The 21,568-nt window shown below is 40.1% G+C and overlaps 1 protein-coding gene across 3 annotated transcripts in view; it reads left to right on the forward strand.

Annotated features, from left to right (window-relative positions):
• Positions 1-21,568, forward strand: part of SLIT3 (slit guidance ligand 3) — a 468,178-nt gene that overhangs the window by 321,571 nt on the left and 125,039 nt on the right. For all 3 annotated transcript variants that reach the window (XM_042025380.1, XM_042025382.1, XM_042025381.1), the window contains 3 exons: positions 40-111; positions 9,002-9,073; positions 20,520-20,663. In XM_042025380.1, the coding sequence (XP_041881314.1) occupies positions 40-111; positions 9,002-9,073; positions 20,520-20,663 (288 nt within the window). The remainder of the gene's footprint in view (positions 1-39; positions 112-9,001; positions 9,074-20,519; positions 20,664-21,568) is intronic.

Here is a 21,568-nt window from a genome sequence, read left to right on the forward strand (position 1 = left end):
GTTTACTAACCTTTTTTTAATCCTTTTTTCTCTTTACAGAGACATCAGCAAGAATCAAATAACCGACATTGCACCTGATGCATTCAAAGGCTTGAAATCTCTCATTTCATTGTAAGTAGAAAATAGCACTGAATGGGCATTTGGGGAGAACTTGCATGTAAGAGGAATAAAAATGATAATGTGCTGTCTGGGGGAACATATGTTTCTGTGTGCAACTGCCAGCTTGTGTGAAGTATCTGATCTTTTGTAAATGAAAAATTGGTGATGGAGTTTAGAAAGGAGGACTGTCTGCAAGTCTCTTGTAAGGCTGCTGACTTCTGCACTTCTTCAAGTCAGTGCATTATTCAATCTACTGTACATGTGTACCTGCAGACTGCTCCATGCACTGCTACTCCTCCTGGCACACGAAACCCTCGCCTTAGCTCAGACACTGATTGCTGCTGTTAATCAGGGGAGAGTTGGGGAAATACTTCCATACTGGATTTTTCTTCCATAGTAAAGAAATTACACTCTCTTGGGAGTTTTCTGGTTTATTTGGTTTTTGTGGTGTGGGGCTTTTTTGGTTTGGTGGTTTTTTGGTGGGTTGGTTTTTTTTGGGGGGGGGAGGTTTTGTGGTTTTTTGGCGGTGGTGTTGGGTTTTGGAGGTTTTTTTCTTCAAACTAGTTAGGGAAGGACCTAACCATAAGAAAAGGTGTATATGTCTTAGAATTACTACTTTATTAAGCTGGAAGGGGACTAAGATACGATTTCATACAGAAGATAAAAGGAAGGTGGGATCTCTTGGCAGCCATTTGTTTCTCTTCGTAGAACACACAAAACTGATTTAGAACCCAGCTGAATTTACATGCAGCTGTGTTTCAGCCTAGGTACCCGCAGCACTAGTAAAACAGTTGAGTTTTTAATCGGTAAAATGAGCAATACAAGGTCAGAAGCTGCTTATTGAGGATAAATTAGAGTAGTGTTAGAAAGCCCCATGTTGAGAGAAGAGGGAACCACAACTAGAATGATATTTACCTGCGTTAATTTTAAAGACAGTATTGAAACAATTATCTCAATTATCTCATTATTGTATTCATATAACACAGCTTAGTTTTTAAAAACTGTAGTTTATTTCTACAAGCTGCCATATTTTTATTCTCTGAATACTGGATAATTCTGAGAAACTGAATGATTTTTTGACCAGAAGAATATCAGAAGGTTATTAAGTACTAAACTTACATGTTGCAGAAAACCTCTGAGCCAGAATGCAGAAGGGTTGGCCCTTTCTTGTGCCCTGAACCCAGCTGGGAGAATGCCAGAAATATATATTAAGTGTTGCTGGTGTTTGTTGAATAGTTCAGGCAGTGTTATTCAACATGCTGTGGAAATGGTCAAATCCCTCACTGCTGTCTGGAAACAGTTCAGCAAGAGAGTGACATTTACTGAATGCTACAGTTTTGGCTTAGTATGGAACTACTGCTGATGCTGCAGTGCTGCAGCTTCCTGGTCCTGGCAAACCTCCTGGTCAGGAGTGAGCTGGATGGGCAAGACGTTTCCACTGGGCTTGACTTTCCAAGGCAGAAGTTACTCAGCTTTAGCACAGTTAATTCAGATACCCCCAGGTGGCCTTAGGAGTGTGGGATGAAACACATCAGAGTGGACAGAGAGGAAATGAGAATATAAACTGGGCAGGAATTTACAGTGTTTGGACTTGCATACAGAAGCAAGTGACATGACTCTGTATTCTCTGCCTAGTGATACTTTAAGTAAATGATGTTTGAATATGTTTATATCCAAGTGGGTAAAATGGTGCTTAAGTTAATGCCAGTGGGTTACAGCAGGGAGATGAGATGCAGCACAGCAAAGGCTGTAGCGAGGGAGCTGCCTCTGAGTCTTTCCTTTGTTCCATGCTTGCCTCAGTTTCCCTCCACCAGAGACACACAAAGCTGCAACACAAAGTTGCTCCTCTCCTTGGCAGCCTTGTTTCTAGGACATTATCAACTCCAGTCTTGAAATTATCAGCCCCCTCTTCTAGGGTCAGTTGTCCACTGTGCTTTTACTTTCTCTTGAAAGGTTTTGCCCCTGCTGTTCATTGCAGGTAGGTCTTACAAATGTTTTCCCTATGGTTGACAAGTCATGCTTAGTTCCCTCATCTTCACAACCTGTCACCCAGACCTGGCAGGTTCCTCCCTGTAGTTCTTTCAGTTTCTGAGCCCTAGGTATCTTTATGGAGCAAGATATCTGCTGGTCAGCAGAATCTGGGTTTTTCTGAGGAAAGCTTCCCCAGGTTTCTTCCCCTCAGAAGCAGAGGATCTTCTTTTGTCTGAACTTCACCACAGCCACCAGCCCAGCTCAGTCAGGCGCAGAAAGACAAATGCAAGAGAAGAGGACTCCTCAGAACTGCCAGCCCTCCCAAGGACACTGCCAAAGGGGAAAGAACAAGGAGGTAGAAATGAAGTGAGACAGTTGCTTGCCAGTGTTTTCCCTCTTAAGCCACTCAGTTATTTTGGTGCCCAAGGCCCCAGTAACTTTAGTCAGCTGCATACCCTGAAGGAACAGAGCTCTGCATACAACCTCAGCTCGGCTGAGAGCAACTTTTATTGTTCTTACACCTCAGTCAGATGTGATTGGTGCATACATTTTAATGAGACACCACCGAGGTTTAATCTCTGTGCAGAGCAGCTGGACTTTTCAGCTAGCTGAGTTCAAACCAGAAGAAAGGAGGGGAAAGTATTAATGCACAAATGAAAGTAAGCAACTTGGTTTCCATTAAAAATGAAGTGCTGCTGTACTGCCTAAAATCCTGGCTTTTTTTCCCTCTGCATTATTCCCACTTTGTGCTCGTCCCTCTGCTCCCTGCTTGCATGCAATCACAGTGCTCCCTTTGGGTCTGGAGAGCCAGAGTGCTCCTCTGGAAGGCAGCCAACATTGTTAGTCTGGCTGCCTAATGCAGGCCTATATTTAGTGGGTTCTACTCTGCTTTCTTCTGAAGTCAGCTTGGCTTGGTGTTTCCAGGCAGAAATGCTTCTCAGAGTACTCTGCCTATTGTACTTGTGTAGAGATGGTAGAAAAAATGGTGTATTGCAGTTTTCAAAACATGGGAATGTTTATAACAGAATCTGTGTCCTCTAAAATGTATAAAACTTAAATGTTTTAAAAGTGCTAAGTGATCCATGTGCTAGCAGGTCATAAGTTTTTATTGTAAATCTATATGTTTTCTCTAACAAGAAATTCACCTATGGGAGTCAAACGGGTCACAAAATGTTTATACTTGAAGGCTGCCATTTCTGCCTTGGGTTTTCTCTGCATTTAGCAAAAAAAAGGCATGTTTGTTCCTGTAGGGAACTTAAGACTTCTCCATTCCCCACATGCAGGAAAAAATCAGTTATTTTCTCGATGCCTCTTTTTCAATGGGATTTTGTTCCCTATTCGTATGACTCTTTGGAACAAGGAATTTCTAAAATTTGGGGATGCACGTAACTTTTTTTCCCCTGGTTGTTACAGAATAAGGAACCAGAATGGTTATTCTTTAAGAGCATTTTTTTCTTCTTCTTCCTATAGTTTTCTGGCTTTCCCTTCCCTTCCCTTCCCTTCCCTTCCCTTCCCTTCCCTTCCCTTCCCTTCTTCCTGTGCTGGAAGAATTAATCTTGCCATGCAATACTTCTTTTATATAAACATGAGAGCAAATAGTATCCTTGCATTGAGAAGTGTGGCAAAATTGGTTGGTTGCAAAGGAATGTATTATCTGAATTTGAAGGAAAAGTTTGAGAACCACTCTGTTTGTAGTACCTGGTGTTTGTGTTCCGTGGTTAGCAGGGCCTCAGCAGGAGTTGGAATGGTTAATAACAGCCCAGAGCATGGGGGACAAGTTAGGAATAGTTTCATGTTTCAAGATTTCTGCACACACTTTCTGAAGTAAATGAGTTTTTCATTTAATCAACTCGAAATCTGTCTGGTATCAGTGAGAGGATTGTATCAGCATTTGGTTATTGTTAATAGTATTAAAGATAAATGTTAGTCTTGAGGTCAGTAAACATCCCACAAATGTAGGTTTGGAAGGCCATATGCAGACTGTCTGGGGACATTTTATGAGATATGACAAAATAGTCTAAGCCTTCAGGGTGTTAAACTGCATGAATAAGTTTTAGACCATTGCAGAGGGAGAATTCCTTTGGTTTTGTTCATATACTGAATTAAGCTAGTGAACACTTTAAAAGCTTAGATCAGCCTGGGCACAAAGACAAGAGACAGCTTAGGTTTTGACATAGGAGTCCCACTTAGACCATCATCTCCTGGGTGATGATGTATGGGGTGTCATTCATGGTGATTTGAAATCTGCAATAAAACACTGTCTATTGCAATAGCTGACAAACTTATTTTAAGGTAACAAATTGCTTTGGATAGTTTTACTGTGATTTATTTAGCTTGGCTTGTTCTGAAGAAATATGAAATAGTGCAGGGGAAAATAATTACGTGTCTAAGTTTCTTTTAGATATTAGAAATTTATTGCTGTTTTTATCCCTATCAATTCCTACTCTTCTGAAAACCTGAATTCGTATTGAGCCTGTGCCATTCTACATAGCTTGGGAAATATAATTCTTCCTAGCAAGAATTGTCTTCACAGTCTGAAGGAAAGTTAAAAGCATTTTGAGGACTGAAAAAGACATTGCATAAAGTCACAATTTGACACTTCAGTAAGAATGTTTCAGCCCAGCCAAAATAAAGGAACACTTAGCTGGAAACCATATGGTCTAAAGTAAGGGATTCTGTGCTAGGCTTTCATACCTCAAAAAACTCTGTGTCACCTTCAAGGGAAAAATCTCTGTATTCTGTGATCTGACTTAATGAAGCAGCTAAATTGCAACTACGTTTGCAAGTAAGGTAGGCTGAGGAATAGAGACATAAAATAAAGACAACACAGCAATTATTTTTTCACAACCCTTCCAAGATGGTGTAGTTTAACTTCAGTGCATCTGAAAGGCTGTGTACTGGTAAAGTCAGTGCAAATTCCCTCATTTTAAAATGGTTCAAGAGGTCAGAATGGATAGAGACTGTGAAGAATCAGTGTAGATTTTATATTTTAAGACCCTGCTGCTGAAGGTTTGATCCATGCTTGATCACATTCTCACCCAAGAAAACATACTTGTGGCTACGTGTGCTTCCTGTGCTTTCTGTGTGTGGTGTGTCCCAGCCTTGCAGATCAATCTATGCAGTGACTATTTTCACTGTTTAATCTTTATTTTAGAATATCAGTTGGATTAAATGGCAGAACTTGAAGTTGAGCAATAACAATTAATTATTTAATTAGCAATTTAATATCTAATGTGTCTTGGGATAGATACATTGCTAAGAGACTATTAAAATATGATGCCAGAATCAGACTGAAGAAACAATGCCTCATTTGTGACTGTTTTATATCTGTATAATTTTTTGTTGCAGATCCGTAATGACTCTTTAGGGTGCTTCTCCCAGGGATTTCCAATGCTCACAGTGCTGCCAGGGATCTGTGCTTTATGTGCTGTGGTATTTGTCAGACCCGTGGCTGACTTGCTTTCCTAAAGATGAGAAGCCAGTGAAGAATCAGGAGCACACACTAAAAATCTTAGTCATTATTTTTGTGTTTTAATAAATGTTCTGATTCACTGATTGACTGTCTGTTGGCAGCAGTAACTGAGCTAATTTTACTTTTATTGCATGTTAACTTTGTTAGTGTATTTTTAATTAAAAAAATGCTTTGGGTCTAAAATTTCAGGTGCTCTGGGATGGAAGAAGGGTTGGGTTCCTGTGCCATGCTTGCACATTAGCCAGGACATCTGCGTGTCCTGCAACACATGTGAGGGAAGCAAGTGAACACCATTCTTAGAACTTGTGATGCCAAAGGGAAAATCTCCTAAAATTGACCTCTGCTGGTAAAAGCACTGGGAAATTAAATTAAGTTCTTGAATTGAATTGGTTGTGTTTTCTGTTATATGGCCTTTTGAAGTTACCTTTTTTTTTTCTTGTCAGGTGTTTTTGTTTGGTTTCTTTTTCCCCCAGAGGTGCTGTTCTGGGAGCACTGGGGGGCAGGCCAGGGAGATGGGCAGTGTGGCAGGAGGAGAGGAGGGTCACTGTGGCTTCAGGGACTCCCAGCCTGGCTGGCTCCATCAGCTCTGCCCAGGGCAGCAGCTGTTGCTCAGAGCAGAAGCCTGATGGACCAAAGGCAGCCCACAGTCCTGTTCCTTGGTGTGAGCATGCTCTCCTGGCTGACACAGAATAGAGAACTCTGAGCAAAGCAGGTTTTCTGTGCTCTTTCCTGCAGTAAAGGGCAATAAGGAGCTCCAGAGAGGAGCTGCAGTGCAGTGCAGATCTCCCCTCCTCTGCACTTCCTCTGGCAGGGCCGTCTGCCTGCAGCCCTGGCATGGCAGGCAGGCATGGCATTAGCTAATTTGGCTCTGTGCAGTGCTGAACATGAATATGAATTAGAGACAAGTGCCTGAGCTCTCATACTGACTTTTGTTTAGCTGCTAATCTGTTTGAATGCTAATGTGCCACATGCACATAAGCCAAATTAGTTTGGAAAATGCTTATTTTCCTTTTCATGGCTTCTAAAAATTGGAGCTTTGTTTTATTTTATAAGCTACTTTGATCTGTTTTATTTTGCTCAAAATAGTAAAGAAGATGTATAAACACATCCAAGGTTTACAATTTGGTAGCACACTGTTCTATGACCTTCTGACTCTCAAATTAAAAATAAATGAAAAAAAATTGCTCTGAGGGTCTTATTTTGATATTGCATTCAGTAGTACGTAGGATGTGAGTGCTGATATTTCTTTAAGGTTTTACTTTACCCGAGTGTTTTACTTCTGCAGCCAGAATAACCCTTAGGCTGGAGTGGGGATGTTTTTACTTTCCATGGGCATTTTGTAAAACTTGGCTTCTCAATTCTTCTTTGCTGTTGTACTATGCATTATTGATCAGCCCTGATGATCCTGCTCCTTCACAAAACTAAGGAAGATATTTCTCTGCCATCCCAGAGTTTGCAGTCTAACCTCGGTGTACACACCTGCTAAAGAAAGGTTTTTCAGAAAGACTGGAAGGTGAAAAGGAAGTCTGCTGGGTTCTGTGGGCATTAATGTTTTAACCTTTTACAAATATTTTATTTGCAGTGGTTTTGCTTTTGCTTCCTGATACAGGTGTACACATCTTTGTTCAGAAAGAAATCTGTGAGTCAGCCTTTCACATGTTGGTTTAGAGCCCAGTGAAATCCAGGGACTTGAATGTTCTGAGTGGTCCTGTTAAACCTTTACAAGTCCAGCCACCATTTCTGTCTAGCTTTGGATAGAGTATAAAAATTTACATCTATTGCATTAAATTTTGTTGAAATAGGAAATCGTGTGTGTCTTCTGAGGCTAAAGTTAAAAAACAATCAGAAAAATTTAGAAGCATTCATTACAAAAAACACTAACTGGAGCAGCACATTAAAAGCCATCCTCGTGACTCTGTACTAGATAGAGAAATGGTTACATTTGTTTAGAGAAAGTAGAATGCTGGATGACCATTAGTTTCTTGAGCAGCACTTCAGTTCCTGCTAAGCTGCAAAAGTAATGAAAAATGAGGTTTCAGTTTAGGATTTGCTATTGAAATCGTGTTATTTTGTTTAGGCTCAGAATGAGCTGATCTGGGAACACTCCTCCAGGGGTGATAGACTCCCAGTGACTGATGAAGAGTAAACTGAAGTGGCAATGCTCTGGGAAGGCCAGGGGGTATTGGAAATGGTCTGTCATGCTAAGAGTTTGTTTTTCAGTATGTTCCTCTCTTCCTAATATCTCAAATGTTGTAAGGCAGAGCAAGCCAGGATTTCAGCCAACATCCAAGCCTCACATGGCCGTTTGATTCATGGCCAGCCTATGGTCCCACACTGAAACGTGAGGGAGCCAACCAGTTTAGTGACACATAAGCAGCAAAGTTCTGGCATGAGCTGGTTTATAACCATTTGCCATGTCCTATGTAGAGCATAGAAATTACAGAAATTCTGATTTTCCCAATTTAAGGTGTTCAGGTAAGGCAAAATACTGTCAGGGGGAGCCTCATCATCTTCCCTTTTACCAGGACTCACATAAGCTCGTCACCCACTCTCTGGTTTTGACAACTGATACCAGCCTGCAGAAATGACATGAGTAAATACTTCAGCCATGACTGAATTTCAGGTGTTCCTGTCATACATGATTTTGCTCTGATCACTGGGTAACCCATCTCAGCATAATGGTGGTTCTGTCTCTCTTCCCCCTTAGTTCAATTTCTAAAGGTAATATATATGTGCATTTTTCCATTAAAAAATGAAGTATTTTTAATGTTAAAACTGAATCATGGATATCAGGTCATATGTTTATGGTTGATTAAATATGCACAGTGACTCGCATTTTTGTTATTAAAGCCTTACTGATTTTTATAACTAAGCTATACCTAAATTATTTCTGACTTCCTGAAATATATGTCTATTTCCCATTCAGGATAAATTTCTTTATATTAGTTCATTGAAATGGTAACAGCAGCTGGTGAAGCCACAATATTTTATCCAATGATGCCTGTGTCACATTTCATGCCAATTACTATATCTTAAGAGACTCAGTTATATGAAATTTTATCTACAGCAGCTTGTGCTCTCTGGCTTTTAAATTCAGTATTGCTGAGCAGAATTCTAGGTTTTTGCATCAGACAATGTGCCTTTCAGTGGCTAAAATATTTCTAAAAGGGATGGAAAAAAAACTCCTTAACAGAATGAAAAATATTTCAGATACAGTTTTTGGATGATGTCCAGTTTCTACATTAAAAATGCTTTCCAACACCAGACGAAGCCTGAATCATAACGACTCATTTAATGCCATGTGCTCTCTGAAAAGAAAATGAGATCACTGGTTAAATGAAATGCCCACAGATCCTGGGCATGGTGCACCATGATCAATAAAGATGATAATGCAGAGATGTGGGAGGACACTAAACTGGGCTGTTATTTAAGATTTATTTTGTCTTCCTGAATTTTCAGAGTGCTCTATGGAAACAAGATCACGGAGATTCCCCAGGGCCTTTTTGATGATCTTGTGTCTCTGCAGCTTCTGTGAGTATGATCCCTTCCTCTTTATTTTACTGACTAGCTAGATTTACTGTTCTTTCAGCTTCTGACATTAATAGAACCACCTTTTCCACTGAAAACTCACTGGGATGTGCTAGTCTGTTGTTTCTGTGTCAGGCAAGAGGGAGGCAAGGGCTGAAAAAACTAAAAAAGGAAGGTGTCAACAGTTTTATAGCACAGTGTGTATAATGGATAATAGACACAGAAGATTTAAGTGTGGGGAGGAAATGAGAGACTCGGTCCAAGAAAGGAAATTTGGTCACCGGCTGATGCGTGGGTGGGGATGCCATCTGATTGTTTTTACACATTTAGCACTTGTGGTTGAATGTCTGGATCCTAGAGGGCTTCTGTGCTGCAAGAACCTGCTGGGGCAAGTGAAAGGGCAACATGAGAGGTCTGGTTGCTGCAACTCGTGCTCAGTTCCACGTTCTTATTATGTCAAATGGGGCTTGGTTGCAAGAGAAATGATTTCACAATATATTGTTACTTAAGTATCTTATGCCACGTGTGATTTAACTTGCAGTCATGATCAGGGTAATATATATATTTTTTTTCCGTATGTATTAATGGAGCAGAAAAAATTTCCTAAGCCAAATGTGAAATTGCAAATTTCACTCACTCCTGTCTCCATGATCACATTGGGAACCAGCAACTCCTTCAAAGGGAAGGCAATCATCAGCCAGTCAGTAGAGGGAGCAGCAGGGAAGTGAGTTTAATATGTATCCCTAATGTTCTCATTACCGTTGTGGATGATGCACTTAGAAAATAAAGGCAATGTATCAAATGTGAGTCAATTCTGGTTTATGTCACATACAGCACTCCACCCCGAACAGTAAATCATACTTAATATAGAATATGAAGTAGCTTTTAGACACGTTACTTTAAGTCTTTCTGACAATCCTGACGTAGCCAGCAATGAATTTCCCAAAGATTGTCATTGCCATGGGATGTGTCCCTGTGATTGCAGCCTTTGCTGCCCTTACATGCTGTATCAAAGTAAGCATAGATTTGGATTAAAATTCACGAGCAAAGCCAAACAAGGAAAATGAAGTAGCTGAAATGACTCTGAATGCTAAGTGAAGGACTACTCAGATGTGTAATTTATCCATAAGACCTTAATTGCAAACATGGTCCACCCTGTTCCAGAGCAGGACAAGCAAGAGCCCCTTTGGTTTGGCTGGGACAGTTCCTGAGCTGTGGCAGTGGGGAGCTGCCCATCGTTTTATCTTCACCTTGTGCACATACTTTTCCTGGCAGCTCTTTTCCTCTCTCCTGCCCCAAACCTCACAAGTCTTCTGGTACTTCAGTGTTTCCATGGCAGCCTGTGCAGTAAGAGGAATTTTGGGAATGGTTTTCCAGGTGTCAGGACAATAATTATGAAAGTGCAGAGGAGCTGGGACTTGTCCCACTTTGACCTCTGAGAAGAAGAACTGTATTTTAAAAAATCTGAGTTTTATGACAGTCCTCCCCAAATATTTTATGGTTACAAGTTTAAAGTGATACAGTTGAACACAGTTCTGTCTAATCCAGGACTCTTCACGGATAGAATCTTTCCCAGTAGGAAAATACATTAAAAAAAAATCACTCAACACATGTATCATGGTGTCCTATAAAATACGGGTCTAGAATTTTTGCATAAGGCATTAAGCAATTTTTAACTCCTTTACAGAATAGTCCTGGTGTGGATGTAGAGCAGGCTTTCAGTGAAGTGCATATTTAAGACAAGAGACAATTGTTTTTAGTCAGAATTAGTTCAAATGATGCCTTGTTGTTAAGGAGACAAATTCTGTGTGCCAGAAAACCATTGAAAGGTGTTGTGCTTCAACTATTTAAACATTCTCAAGTTGAGAAGATCTAAGTAGGTTGCCCCATTTTGGGATTCCTAAAATACCATGACCCTGGAGCCTTCTAAGATCTTCTTGAGCATGTTTGTATGTAAAGCATCTTTTGCCAAGGAGAGCATTGAATGATCATGCTTTAAATGCAAACAAATGTCTGCAGCTTTTCCGATTGTGGCTTTGAAGCAGCTGTTTTGGGATTGCTTGTAGTATTTTAATGGCTACTAAAAAAAAAAAAAAATGGCATTCGTTGGTCTTAGACCTGCTGTTGAACAATTGGAAGAGTGCCCTATGATTAGATCTAATTTAGTGTTCAGTGGGCACTAGATTGGATTTCTTCTTATTAGTCTGGAGACACTCTGATAAGAACACTGATTAAGGTATCCTGGTAGCCTGTCTGATTTCCTGAGCTGGAGCAGGAGCAGTTTTGAAAATGTACTGGCTTTATGATAAAGCAGGACACAATGAGAAAAAGGGAGTCCTTGTGGGACCTGTATTGTTTAGAAGGAAAAAATATTATTTAGAAAGAAAATATATTATTAAAAAGGAAAAAATAATTGCTGTGAAATTTCAGAACAGATAATATCGTTATTAATTGTTTTGGATAGAACTCCTCAGAGTTTCTCAGACATGTAATTATTCTTTAGTTTAAATATACTGTCACAGTACAGGCTAGGATTATTCCACTGTATTCTGGCTGAATTGTTCTGTGTAAGGGCCTAACACCTTCAGACAGTACCACTGATGTCAGGAGCCCCAGAGTGGGTAAAGGCATTCTCATCTCAGGCATGGTCACATCTGTAAGTGCCCTGTTTGACTTTGGTGTAGGGGAAATTAATTCAGAACAAGTTTTAGACCACCTGGCTGGCATCAGCATTCCACATTTCTGCCCTATAAGGCAGAGGTGGTAAGCCAGTATTATATTATATTTGGCAAGAGAATAACTAGACATGGTTAGATAATAAGGGTTTGGGGGTTTTTTGTTGAGGGATTAGGGTATGGTTTTGTTGGACTTTTTTTAAACCCTGTGGGTTTGATTCAAAATGTTGTTTCTGAAGTTTTCATTACAAGTAACTATCTTAAGTAGTTAACATTACCCACAAAAATAATTGCAATTGGATTTTTGTTAAATTGCTGATTTCACAAATCTTATGTGTTTCTTAAATATGCAGTGGTAACCAACAGAGCAGCAAAAACCATTCTTCAAGTCCAACTACACATCTGTTCTGTGGAGCAGAAGCTTTTCTTGGACTATGTAGTTTTCCTTACCCTTTTGGAAGTTGCCAGAGGAGAGGATGATAGAAAGCTCTGTAGCTACTGTACCCTATCCTCATACATTCTTCTTTTCAGCAGGTTGGATCAAATGCCTTCTGAGAATTTTAGGTCAATTTGAGTTTGAGAGAGCTATGTTGTTTTCCAGAAAGGGATAATTGGTTTTTAGCTTTTGTGGTGGTTTTTTTATACAGTGAACAGAAACTTTCATTTTATTGGGGGAGCAATGCATCCAAGCTGTGAAATAGTGTTTGATTAATTATCATTGTTTGCATTTCTTGCATTTAGATACTGAAAGAAATGCAAAGGTTTCAGCTTACAGTGGAAGTTTTCAAGTAACCGTTAGCTGTGGGCAGTTTGAACTCCTGTCCAGGAGGCCTTCAACTGATCTTGGGCTGTCTAGAAAGTGGAAGACATTTAAATGCGCTGCTCAGCTGTCCTTCAGTTTCCTGGGAATGTGGACAGGCTCTTTGAGGAGCCCTTGAACTTGCCAAAGTGCTGCCAGTCACTGCGCAGGGGGCACAGCACACACTGCAGCTCCTTCCCTCTGGGCAGCCCTGTGGCAGATAAACCCAACAGCAGCTCCACTCACTCAGCAATGGGCACCGAGTTTGTGAGCCAGCATTTGTCATATCTAAGTAATACACTTCCCTCCCTGCAACCAGATTAAAACAAACATTCTGGGAGCCTTTTTATTACAGCTGTACGCCGTGCGCTTCGCGGTGCTCTGTTTCCTGGAACAAGGAGCTATCATAAAATCTCTACTGTTTAAAGAGGCTGTATAGCAGAATAATATGAGGGATGAAGTCTCATTTTTCAAATGTCTGGCAAGTATCAGTTTTCAATAAATCCTTTTCCTTGAGGAAATTTACTTTGCATGGTTACTAATCATACAAGTGCTCAGGCGTGTTGATCCTAAATCTTCTGCTTGTGATCCCCATGTTTTACTGAGCAAGAAAAATCCCCATAGTGGGCTCTGTTTTGATGTTGCTAAACGTAGATCTACTCCTGGGGTGCATATATATTAAAATCAGAGGCTCGTTGTGCTCCTCTCTCAAAAAACGAAGCCAAAACCTTACAGCCTTCTCTTCCTTCACCTAATATCTGGTCATTAGGGAAAACTCAATGCTATGATTGGAAAGGACCAATAATCATATTGGTGCCTGGAGTTTGACATACTGACAGATAAGTGATGTCAAAAGTGGTGACAGATTATCACTCACCTAACCTGGGTTAAAATTGGAACTAGATATAATATTTACAACTTCAGCTGACCCTAAAATAGACTTGTATGAAGTGACAAGTCATGTGTGTACTTTCAGAAACTGCTATCATCAGTCTTCCCAAAATTCAGCCAGTCAAATTTTGGTTTGAGTGATTCTTTTTTTTTTTTTTAACTTGTCGTTTATTCTGGTTTTTCTGGGATGAATAAGGCAGATACTTGGTACCCCCAGCTCTTTTCTGGTGAGGTTGCTTGGAAAGTATCTCCATGGCAAGTTTGCCAAGTTTGAAGTGCTTGTGTTGATTTGTAACTCTAAATTGAATCCCAGTACTGAAGAGCTTAAAACAGGATCTACGAATTACTTTTTGTTTACTTTTGGGGCTTGATAGAATCTCAAAGAAAATGCTGTGATGCACAAACTTGCACAGAGTATATAAAAACAACAGAATGTACATCAATTCCAGTATTTGGCATTGTATACATTGCACTTTGTATACATAAATATATTAACCAGCCATGTAAACAGTACATAAATGTCAGAATAAAGAAAGTGCAGTTTTCCATTTACAAGTCCTCAATAGCACAGTAGTCTCTTTTCTTCCCCATAGTGATCTGGGCTTTAAGTGCTGCATAAAATCTTTTTGTTCTGTGGAGTTCTTAATTTTTCTCATGGAGAATAGGCAGCAGGCAGTAAAAAAAGAGACCTTCTGCCCAGATGTAAGGGGAAAACATTTCCACAGTGATGTCACATAGTTGGAGTAGGCTGCCCTACTGCATCCTCTGTCCTTCAAGGCTTTAAAGACCAGACTGGATAAAGCTCTAAGCAACCCAGTCTGACCTTGTAAGTCATCCTGGTTTGGCAGCCTAACAGGACAAGAAACCACTCAAGCTTCCTGAAATTCTGAATTATCCTGTGATCTGCATTAACTGTGCATGAATGGGTCATGTTTTGAGTGGGGTTCAGACCAAATGACCTGGAGGTCCTTTGCAACCTGTGTCATTTCTGGGTTCTGTGAACCTCAATTCTTAGCAAAATGGCATATGACAAAATGACACTCTTGATTACTCAAAATACTTTTGGCTATAGCACAGAGACTATGCAACCCTCATCCTCCTAGGCCAGGACAGAACACTCTGTGCACAGACCCGTTTAATAGCTTTAGAATTGCTTTCCAGCCATTTGCCTCAAGCTTTTTTCCTTCAGATTTCTGCATTTAGGTTGCTACTGTGATAATGTTACTAAACTCAGTAGCCGCTGTTAGTGAGGGAGCAGCATCTGCCAGACTCAGAAATACAATTACAGTCAAGCACTAATGAAAGACTGCAACAGCATCTGCCTTTTCTGTGTCACTTGTGTAGCCTGGCTGCATGCAGCTTCCCAAAACAACTGCTCATTCCTACGTCAGTGTGATCCAGCAGCCCCTCTGACGCCAGTGCTCCAAGCTGGACTGTCTTGACAGAAACTCTCCTCATTATACACAAATCTAACTCTCATAGCACTGAAAGCTGAGAAAATGTGTTTATTCTGTTGTGCATCTGAATTATCACACGGTTATCTAGAATCAGCTGTGATCTCGTCTGCAGGCACAAGTTAGACACTATTGAATTTCAAATAGCAGGAGTCTGGGTGCTGTGAGAACACGTGTTTATAATTCTCCAGGTAGTAACAGAAGTACCACAGGATTGTTTTGTGGATGGTGTTCAACTGGAGTTGCATACTTTTGGATCAGAAAAGGATTTCTCTTTTTAAAATCCCACCAAAACAGGACTGTCAGACTGTGCTCTGTACTTCCTTCTCGACTCATTATCAGCTTGCGACTTTTTCATTTTAATTTACTGTGAATAAATTTGTCATCACCATCATCCAGTTTCCTGAACATGGAGAAACACTTGAAGCTGGTTAAGCAAGCATGATGATGATTTCATGCTGGTTATTATCGACTGAAGCACTGACAGACTCTTCAGTGGTCAGTCATCACATTAGAAAATGTAAATTTTAGTAGATATTTAAATATCTCAACACAGTGAGAGACAATCAAAATGCTCCCTGACAGTCCAGGCCATCTTAAAATGTTCCTGAAACCTAATATAATTATTTTGCCAATAACTAAGCAGGGGCACACACAATTCTGTCATTAGATGTTGCTTGTCATTGACTGCTGGGATGACCAAGTACTTGACTAGATATTGCTGTATTGACACTTTCAGCTCCCATGAAAAATTGTGTTGAATCAAAGATGACACTTGATTCCCTATGAATTTCTGAAATTCTGAAAAATATGTGCTAATTTTTTTTTGCACTTGTTGTAACAGGTATTATATATCCTCAAAAAAGCTTTCTGCTGAGAATTCTTTCTTTGCTGCCTTATAGTGCCTCTGAATGTAGGTGAAGCCTTCAACTATTGATGTTCTATAAAGGTCATGTCTGTTCAATTTGTATTCTGCTGTTACCCAGGCAAAACTGTTATCCATTTCTCCTCTTTCCTACAAGTCTCCTATGCCTCTTACATCTGTTTTTTCTGGTGAGTTCTCATTTTCCCTAGTGGAGTCTGGCATGTGGGATGTGCCAGCCAGTTCATGGGATGCCAAACATTTTCATTCTCATCATGTTGTCGTTGCTGTCAAAACACAAAGCTGGTGAAAAAGGAAGAGAAGCTTTTCAGTGCCTCGGTGCAGCTTTTCTCCTCAACACTTTCCTTGAGGCTCACTAATGTATTTAGGATGATTCCTGCTCTATCCTGGAGCACCAGAGAGACCAGCCTGCAGTCCCCAGCACGTGTAAGGTTGCCAGGCTGCTGTCGCTTCTCCAAATTTTGTGGTTATTTCCTGATAGTTTGATTACTTGACTTTACTGAGATAAAAATACAAACATGGCTAAGGGTAAAAGCTGTATAAACATTCCCATTTGCTCTTAAAAAACAATTTTTTCAATCATTTTGGGTTTGGAGTTCAGAATGTTATTTAAATGTTAATCACTTGAAGCTGTGCTTGGGCATATAATTCAATTATGGGACCATCTTAATTATGCAGATGGTGCTTATGAGCAGCTGATACAATTACAGAGCCAATTCAGTGCACATTCATTTCAAGGGCTTAGCTGAAACACATTATTATTTCAATGTGTGTGGACAAATCCACTTTTTCAGGAAATGGGTTCATGGAATTGTAACAGTGCTCAGCTCGTTGCTTTCAATGGTGTGCAAACCACAAGGTCTTTAACCATTCTCCTGTATTCTGTGGTGGTCCAGGGCTTGTCAGAGGTTTCTTCATGTTTTTTACATATCCAGAGGGATGAAAATGGAGTCTTGAGTTAATAATCCATCATCCCTCTGGGTAGCAGGCGGTTTTATTTCTACTTGAATATTTAACCACCTTTTGAATGGTGCCCCACATCTGGAGGCCGTGTGTAAATCTCATCCAATCAAGCTGATAACAAAATAGGAGAATTAGTGGAATTTACTTTCACCATGACTTGGTGAAAAATAAATACCATGTAATTCCTGCTAAAATAGGACTCCCCTTTTAATGTTGTTCCTTCTTTTGGTGTTAGTCCAATAAAAGGAACCCTTGGTATGTTTTATGGCCTGGTTCAGTGTTCAAGGAAGATCAGTGTTTCTGCTTCCTGGAATATGTTTTTCTCATCTGCCTTTGTGTTAGTTAAAAAAAAACCTCTTATAACCACTTTTAGCACCATGTGAGGCCTGCCTTGTATACCTAATTAATAATTAGATGCCATTAGGGGAGCTGGGATAGCGAAGAAAGATTAAGTAAAGAACTGAGATTTATAGAGGGAAATATTCATAGCAGATATTTTAAAATAACTGAGAGTTTTGAAAGGAATATGAACCTTAGTGCTTCTGGCCAAAAGTCATCATCTAACTCACAGTAAGTAGGAGGAAGAAATTTTTAGGGGTGATGTATCCTGCTTCCTCAGTTTTTCACTTCTTCCCCGTTTTTCACTGATTCTGATCAGAAATAAGTCATTAATGTATCACCATCCACTCCATATGGCTACACCTGGATAACTGTTGAGCATACTGTCTGTGATACACAGAATAGATGTTGTCACCTCAGAAAAGCTGTTTAGGATCTAAATTCCCACTTCTGAACAATCTGCACAAGCACTTTTCTATGCCAAATCACTCTGATGCTTAAAGGAGAGTGTGTGCCTCTGTATTTGTGGCTATATGGATGATCAGTTGATCTCATTTTTGGTGTTTGGCTCTAAATAAATGTCACAGATTATATCACCATGAACAGAGTCATTGAAAATTCATGCCAGGAAACCTCGTCACATTGTAAATTCTATTTTTCAGCATTGGGTTTATTCATGTTTTGTTGAAACTAATGGGAGAATGAATCTGAATCCAGTGCATTCACTACAGTTGCAGGTCAGTTTTTCTCAGAGGGTTTATTCAATGGGATGGATCAGTAATGTAGACTTTGTGCCCAGTCTTTACACAGGAGGGAACAGCATCTGCCCAAAGCAGCTCTGCTGTGCACTTCTGAGGCATCACAAAAAGACATACTGGTTACCCACATGTAGAAATACCATTGTAGTTCAGTTGTAAATTCTCTTATTGCTGAGATTGTTTTCATTTTTGCTTTGTGCCTTGTTACAAGTACTGCTTGCAACACAAACCATTACTGTAACACTGGAAAAAAATCAGCATCTAGCAAAAGAAGTTGAAATACATACTTGTTTCCAGTTTTGTTCCTGTGTAGCTCAGGGACCAAGCCTCTGTCATGGGACAGGAACAGCCAGCCCAAGCTGATGTGTATTCCCTAAAATCAGAGTGGGACCAGTGCAAAAGGACAGGGGGTAGAAACCAAAGGATTTGCAATGCCTAAGAGCATGCCTGGGGATTTTCAAAATTCAGTACCTGGTTCTGCCTTCTAATGCCTTGTTAACCCATTCTTTACGGATGAGGTACTCCACAAGCTGGAAAGAGGAGTGCATGATGTGTGAGATCCGAGAGGAGAAAGATTGCTTTGGTTTGGACATACAAATGGCTGTAAGATGCAAGCAGGAAGAGATGACATTTGCAGTTGGAGCAAAGGAGGAGGAGCTGTTCCTGTAGCCCAATGGAAAAATTACCCTTTTACTTTTGGAGGAGCCAACAGGAGTGTGGATTAGGTGTCACGGAAATACAGATTCCAGAGGGGTCATTCTAGTGCTGCTTATGATTTCATAAAATTGTTTTAGCTATTAGTTCATGCAAAAATGTAACCTAATTTATCCATCATTGCCTTCTATGGGATTTTGTCTTAAGTAATGTCAAACTTTATTTTCCACAACATGTAAAGGAGGAAATTTGGGTAAATCAATACTGACTTTTCTGTAGGCCAGAAAGGGGAGCTCTTTTTTGGAGCCCTCTCATTCCAAAGCAGCTCTGTTCTCCTGGAGTTCTCCATACTGCCCAAGTATGCCTGCATCTCCTGTGTATCACTAATACTCTGGCCATTGGCTGCAGTAACAAGGCTCTGCCAAAACAACAGTGGGAGCAGAGAACTGTAATGAGAGTGTGATGTTCCAAAGGTTTCAGGAATATAAAGGCAGAGGAAGCATCTTCTGAATTACTTTTTGAAGAAATGAAAAGCATTGTGTGCAGTTATCAAACTTTTGTTTCTTCCTGAGTGGCTGCCCTCTTGTCTCTGGTGGTGCCTGTGCAGTTTGTTGAGAATGTAAGCTCCCTGTGCTGTTAGAGGTGTCTTTAAGAGGATGCCTTTGCTTGCTGAGGAATAGAGGATATATTTTCCTTTTTGCCTATAAACATATTTGTCTTGTGATTTCATGTTAGTGTACTGCCCCAGAGAGAGCCACAGTGATGCAATATTTGTCCCACTGACAAGGGAAGAATTTTGTGCTCAAGAGAACTGAGTTAACAACATATATTGTTTGCAATTTACCATTTTTCTCTGGCTGGTAGTAGTCTAAAGATGTGAATTTGGGCTTTGCTAAGAAGCAATTTCCTGCCTATTTCCCTTCTGAGTGCAAGATACCACCTATGCAGATGACAGTGACAAATTAAGTGTTCTTGTGTTTGATTGTCTCAGCAGGAGATGCAGATTGTTGTTGGGTTTTTATACACTTATTGTACAGGGCAGAACACTGGATGGATGATCTAAGAAAACTTGCACAACTACTGTCCAAGATTTTCTAGCTGACCTGATTAGTTCCACCAGCTGGTTGCTGTGTAGATGTAAAATATATATACATATATATATTTTTTTTTTAATAGTATTTAAATTGCCTTTGTGCTGCTTTTCCACAACTGCGCAGGACTCTGATGTGACTGGAATTTGTAGAATTGTAGGACAGTAGAGGCTGGAAGGGACCTTAAGTGATCACTTGGCAATAGTCTGGAGAACCCTTGCTTAAAGCAAAACCTCTTCATCAGGTCAGAGCAGGTTGCTCATGGCTTTATTTGGTGTCATCTTGAAAACCTCCAAGGACAGGGACTGCACAGCTCCTGTGGCAGCCTGGGCCCCTGCCTGGCTGTCCTTGGGTGTGAACTGAGTTTCCTTTCACTGAGTCTTAGCCCAGACCTTACCCTTCTCTCTTTTTGTCTCCCAGGAGAAAGATGTCTTTTTAATCTTCCATGATCAAATTAACCCTGCAGTCCTTATCAAAAGATTTCAAACTCTCAGAATTTCAGTTAGAATTAAGACAGCTGCTGGTAGAGAAAATTGAAAAATAAGGGTTGTTCTCATCGTGGGCTGTGTGTATGTGTGTGTGCATGGAATAGCAAGGTGGGGAGTAATTTTTATTCCTGTGTATATTAAGCTGAAGGCTTCCTTAAATATTTGTGTAGAATTTTGAATAAATTGGGAGAGGGCTAGGCATGCAAAACACCCCAGCTTCAAAGCATTTTAGGATGGCTAACACTGTTATATGTCTGTATATTCACCGGCTATGAGGGTACTCACGTCAACTGTGGGCTTTTCACTTTTTAAATGTAACAGGCAAATGAAGCCTTTACATGTGGTTTGGCTTTGGTGACTAGGTTAATATTTTTTCTTTAGATTTAACCCCAAAGTTCAGCCTGTCTTGATTATTACAAGATTAATGAATTCTAAACCTTTTCTCTGTTTTCAGGCTTCTCAATGCCAACAAGATCAACTGCCTGAGGGTAAACACGTTCCAAGGTCTGCATAATCTCAAACTGTTATCTCTTTATGACAACAAACTGCAGACCATCAGCAAGGGGCTCTTTGCACCTCTGCGATCGATCCAGACTCTGTGAGTATGCAGGCATATCATAAATGACAGCTTTCTCTTTCTCCACCAAAGATGTTGCCTGTCTGCATCTGACATTAAGACAATTTGGAAGAGACATCCATGTAGCAGCCGCTCTTTTCCTCACTGAGAGAAAAGGAGCAAGAAAAAGGAGCATTGCATCAGTTCAGCAAGGGCAGCTATCGACACAGCCTGCCCTTAGTGACAGGAATGTCATAACTGTGTGAAGGTCAGGCTGTTTGTTGGGGAGATGATGTGTGCATTTGACTCTGTGTAAGATATGAACAGCAGATTCTATTAGGATCATTGCCTAACAGTTTTTAGTGAGCCAATGAGTCAGCATCTCTCCTGTCTGGGTCTGAGTCCTGCTGTGGAGTTCGTGACTTCTGTAACCACATTTCAGCTGACATTCCACTTAAGGGGAATGATATGTTGTCTTATTTGATCCATTAAGAAAATCCACTAAACATTTTCTGAGAGTATTTGAATTTGAAGGCATTAGAATAGGCATCAGAAGCAAAAATACAGAAATTATTCAATATTTTGTAGAAGGTCTCATCCTAAAGCTGTGAGTAATAAGATAATGAGGTAAATAGTACTCCTTCAGAGCTGGAGTTGGCAGCCCGATATTCCAGTATTAAAATATGTATGGCTGTGTATATATATACATACTGCAGTGTATATGCACACACACACTATAGTACTGCAATTTTTCCTATGCAAATGCACATTTCTATATTTTAATACTGGGAATGCAGTGGCTGAATTAGTTGTATAAATGTTTTAAATCATATACAAATGAACTGATAGGAATGATATCTTGCAGCAGAGTTTCTGCCACCTCCTCAGGCAGCTGCAAACACAATTTCCAACAGATATTTGGCCAGTATGTATTACTGCAAACTATT

Source organism: Corvus kubaryi, unplaced genomic scaffold (genome assembly GCF_017639235.1).
Source record: "Corvus kubaryi isolate FWS band 111438036 unplaced genomic scaffold, C.kubaryi_AGA036_p1.0 37270, whole genome shotgun sequence".
Taxonomy (NCBI): Eukaryota; Metazoa; Chordata; class Aves; order Passeriformes; family Corvidae; genus Corvus; species Corvus kubaryi.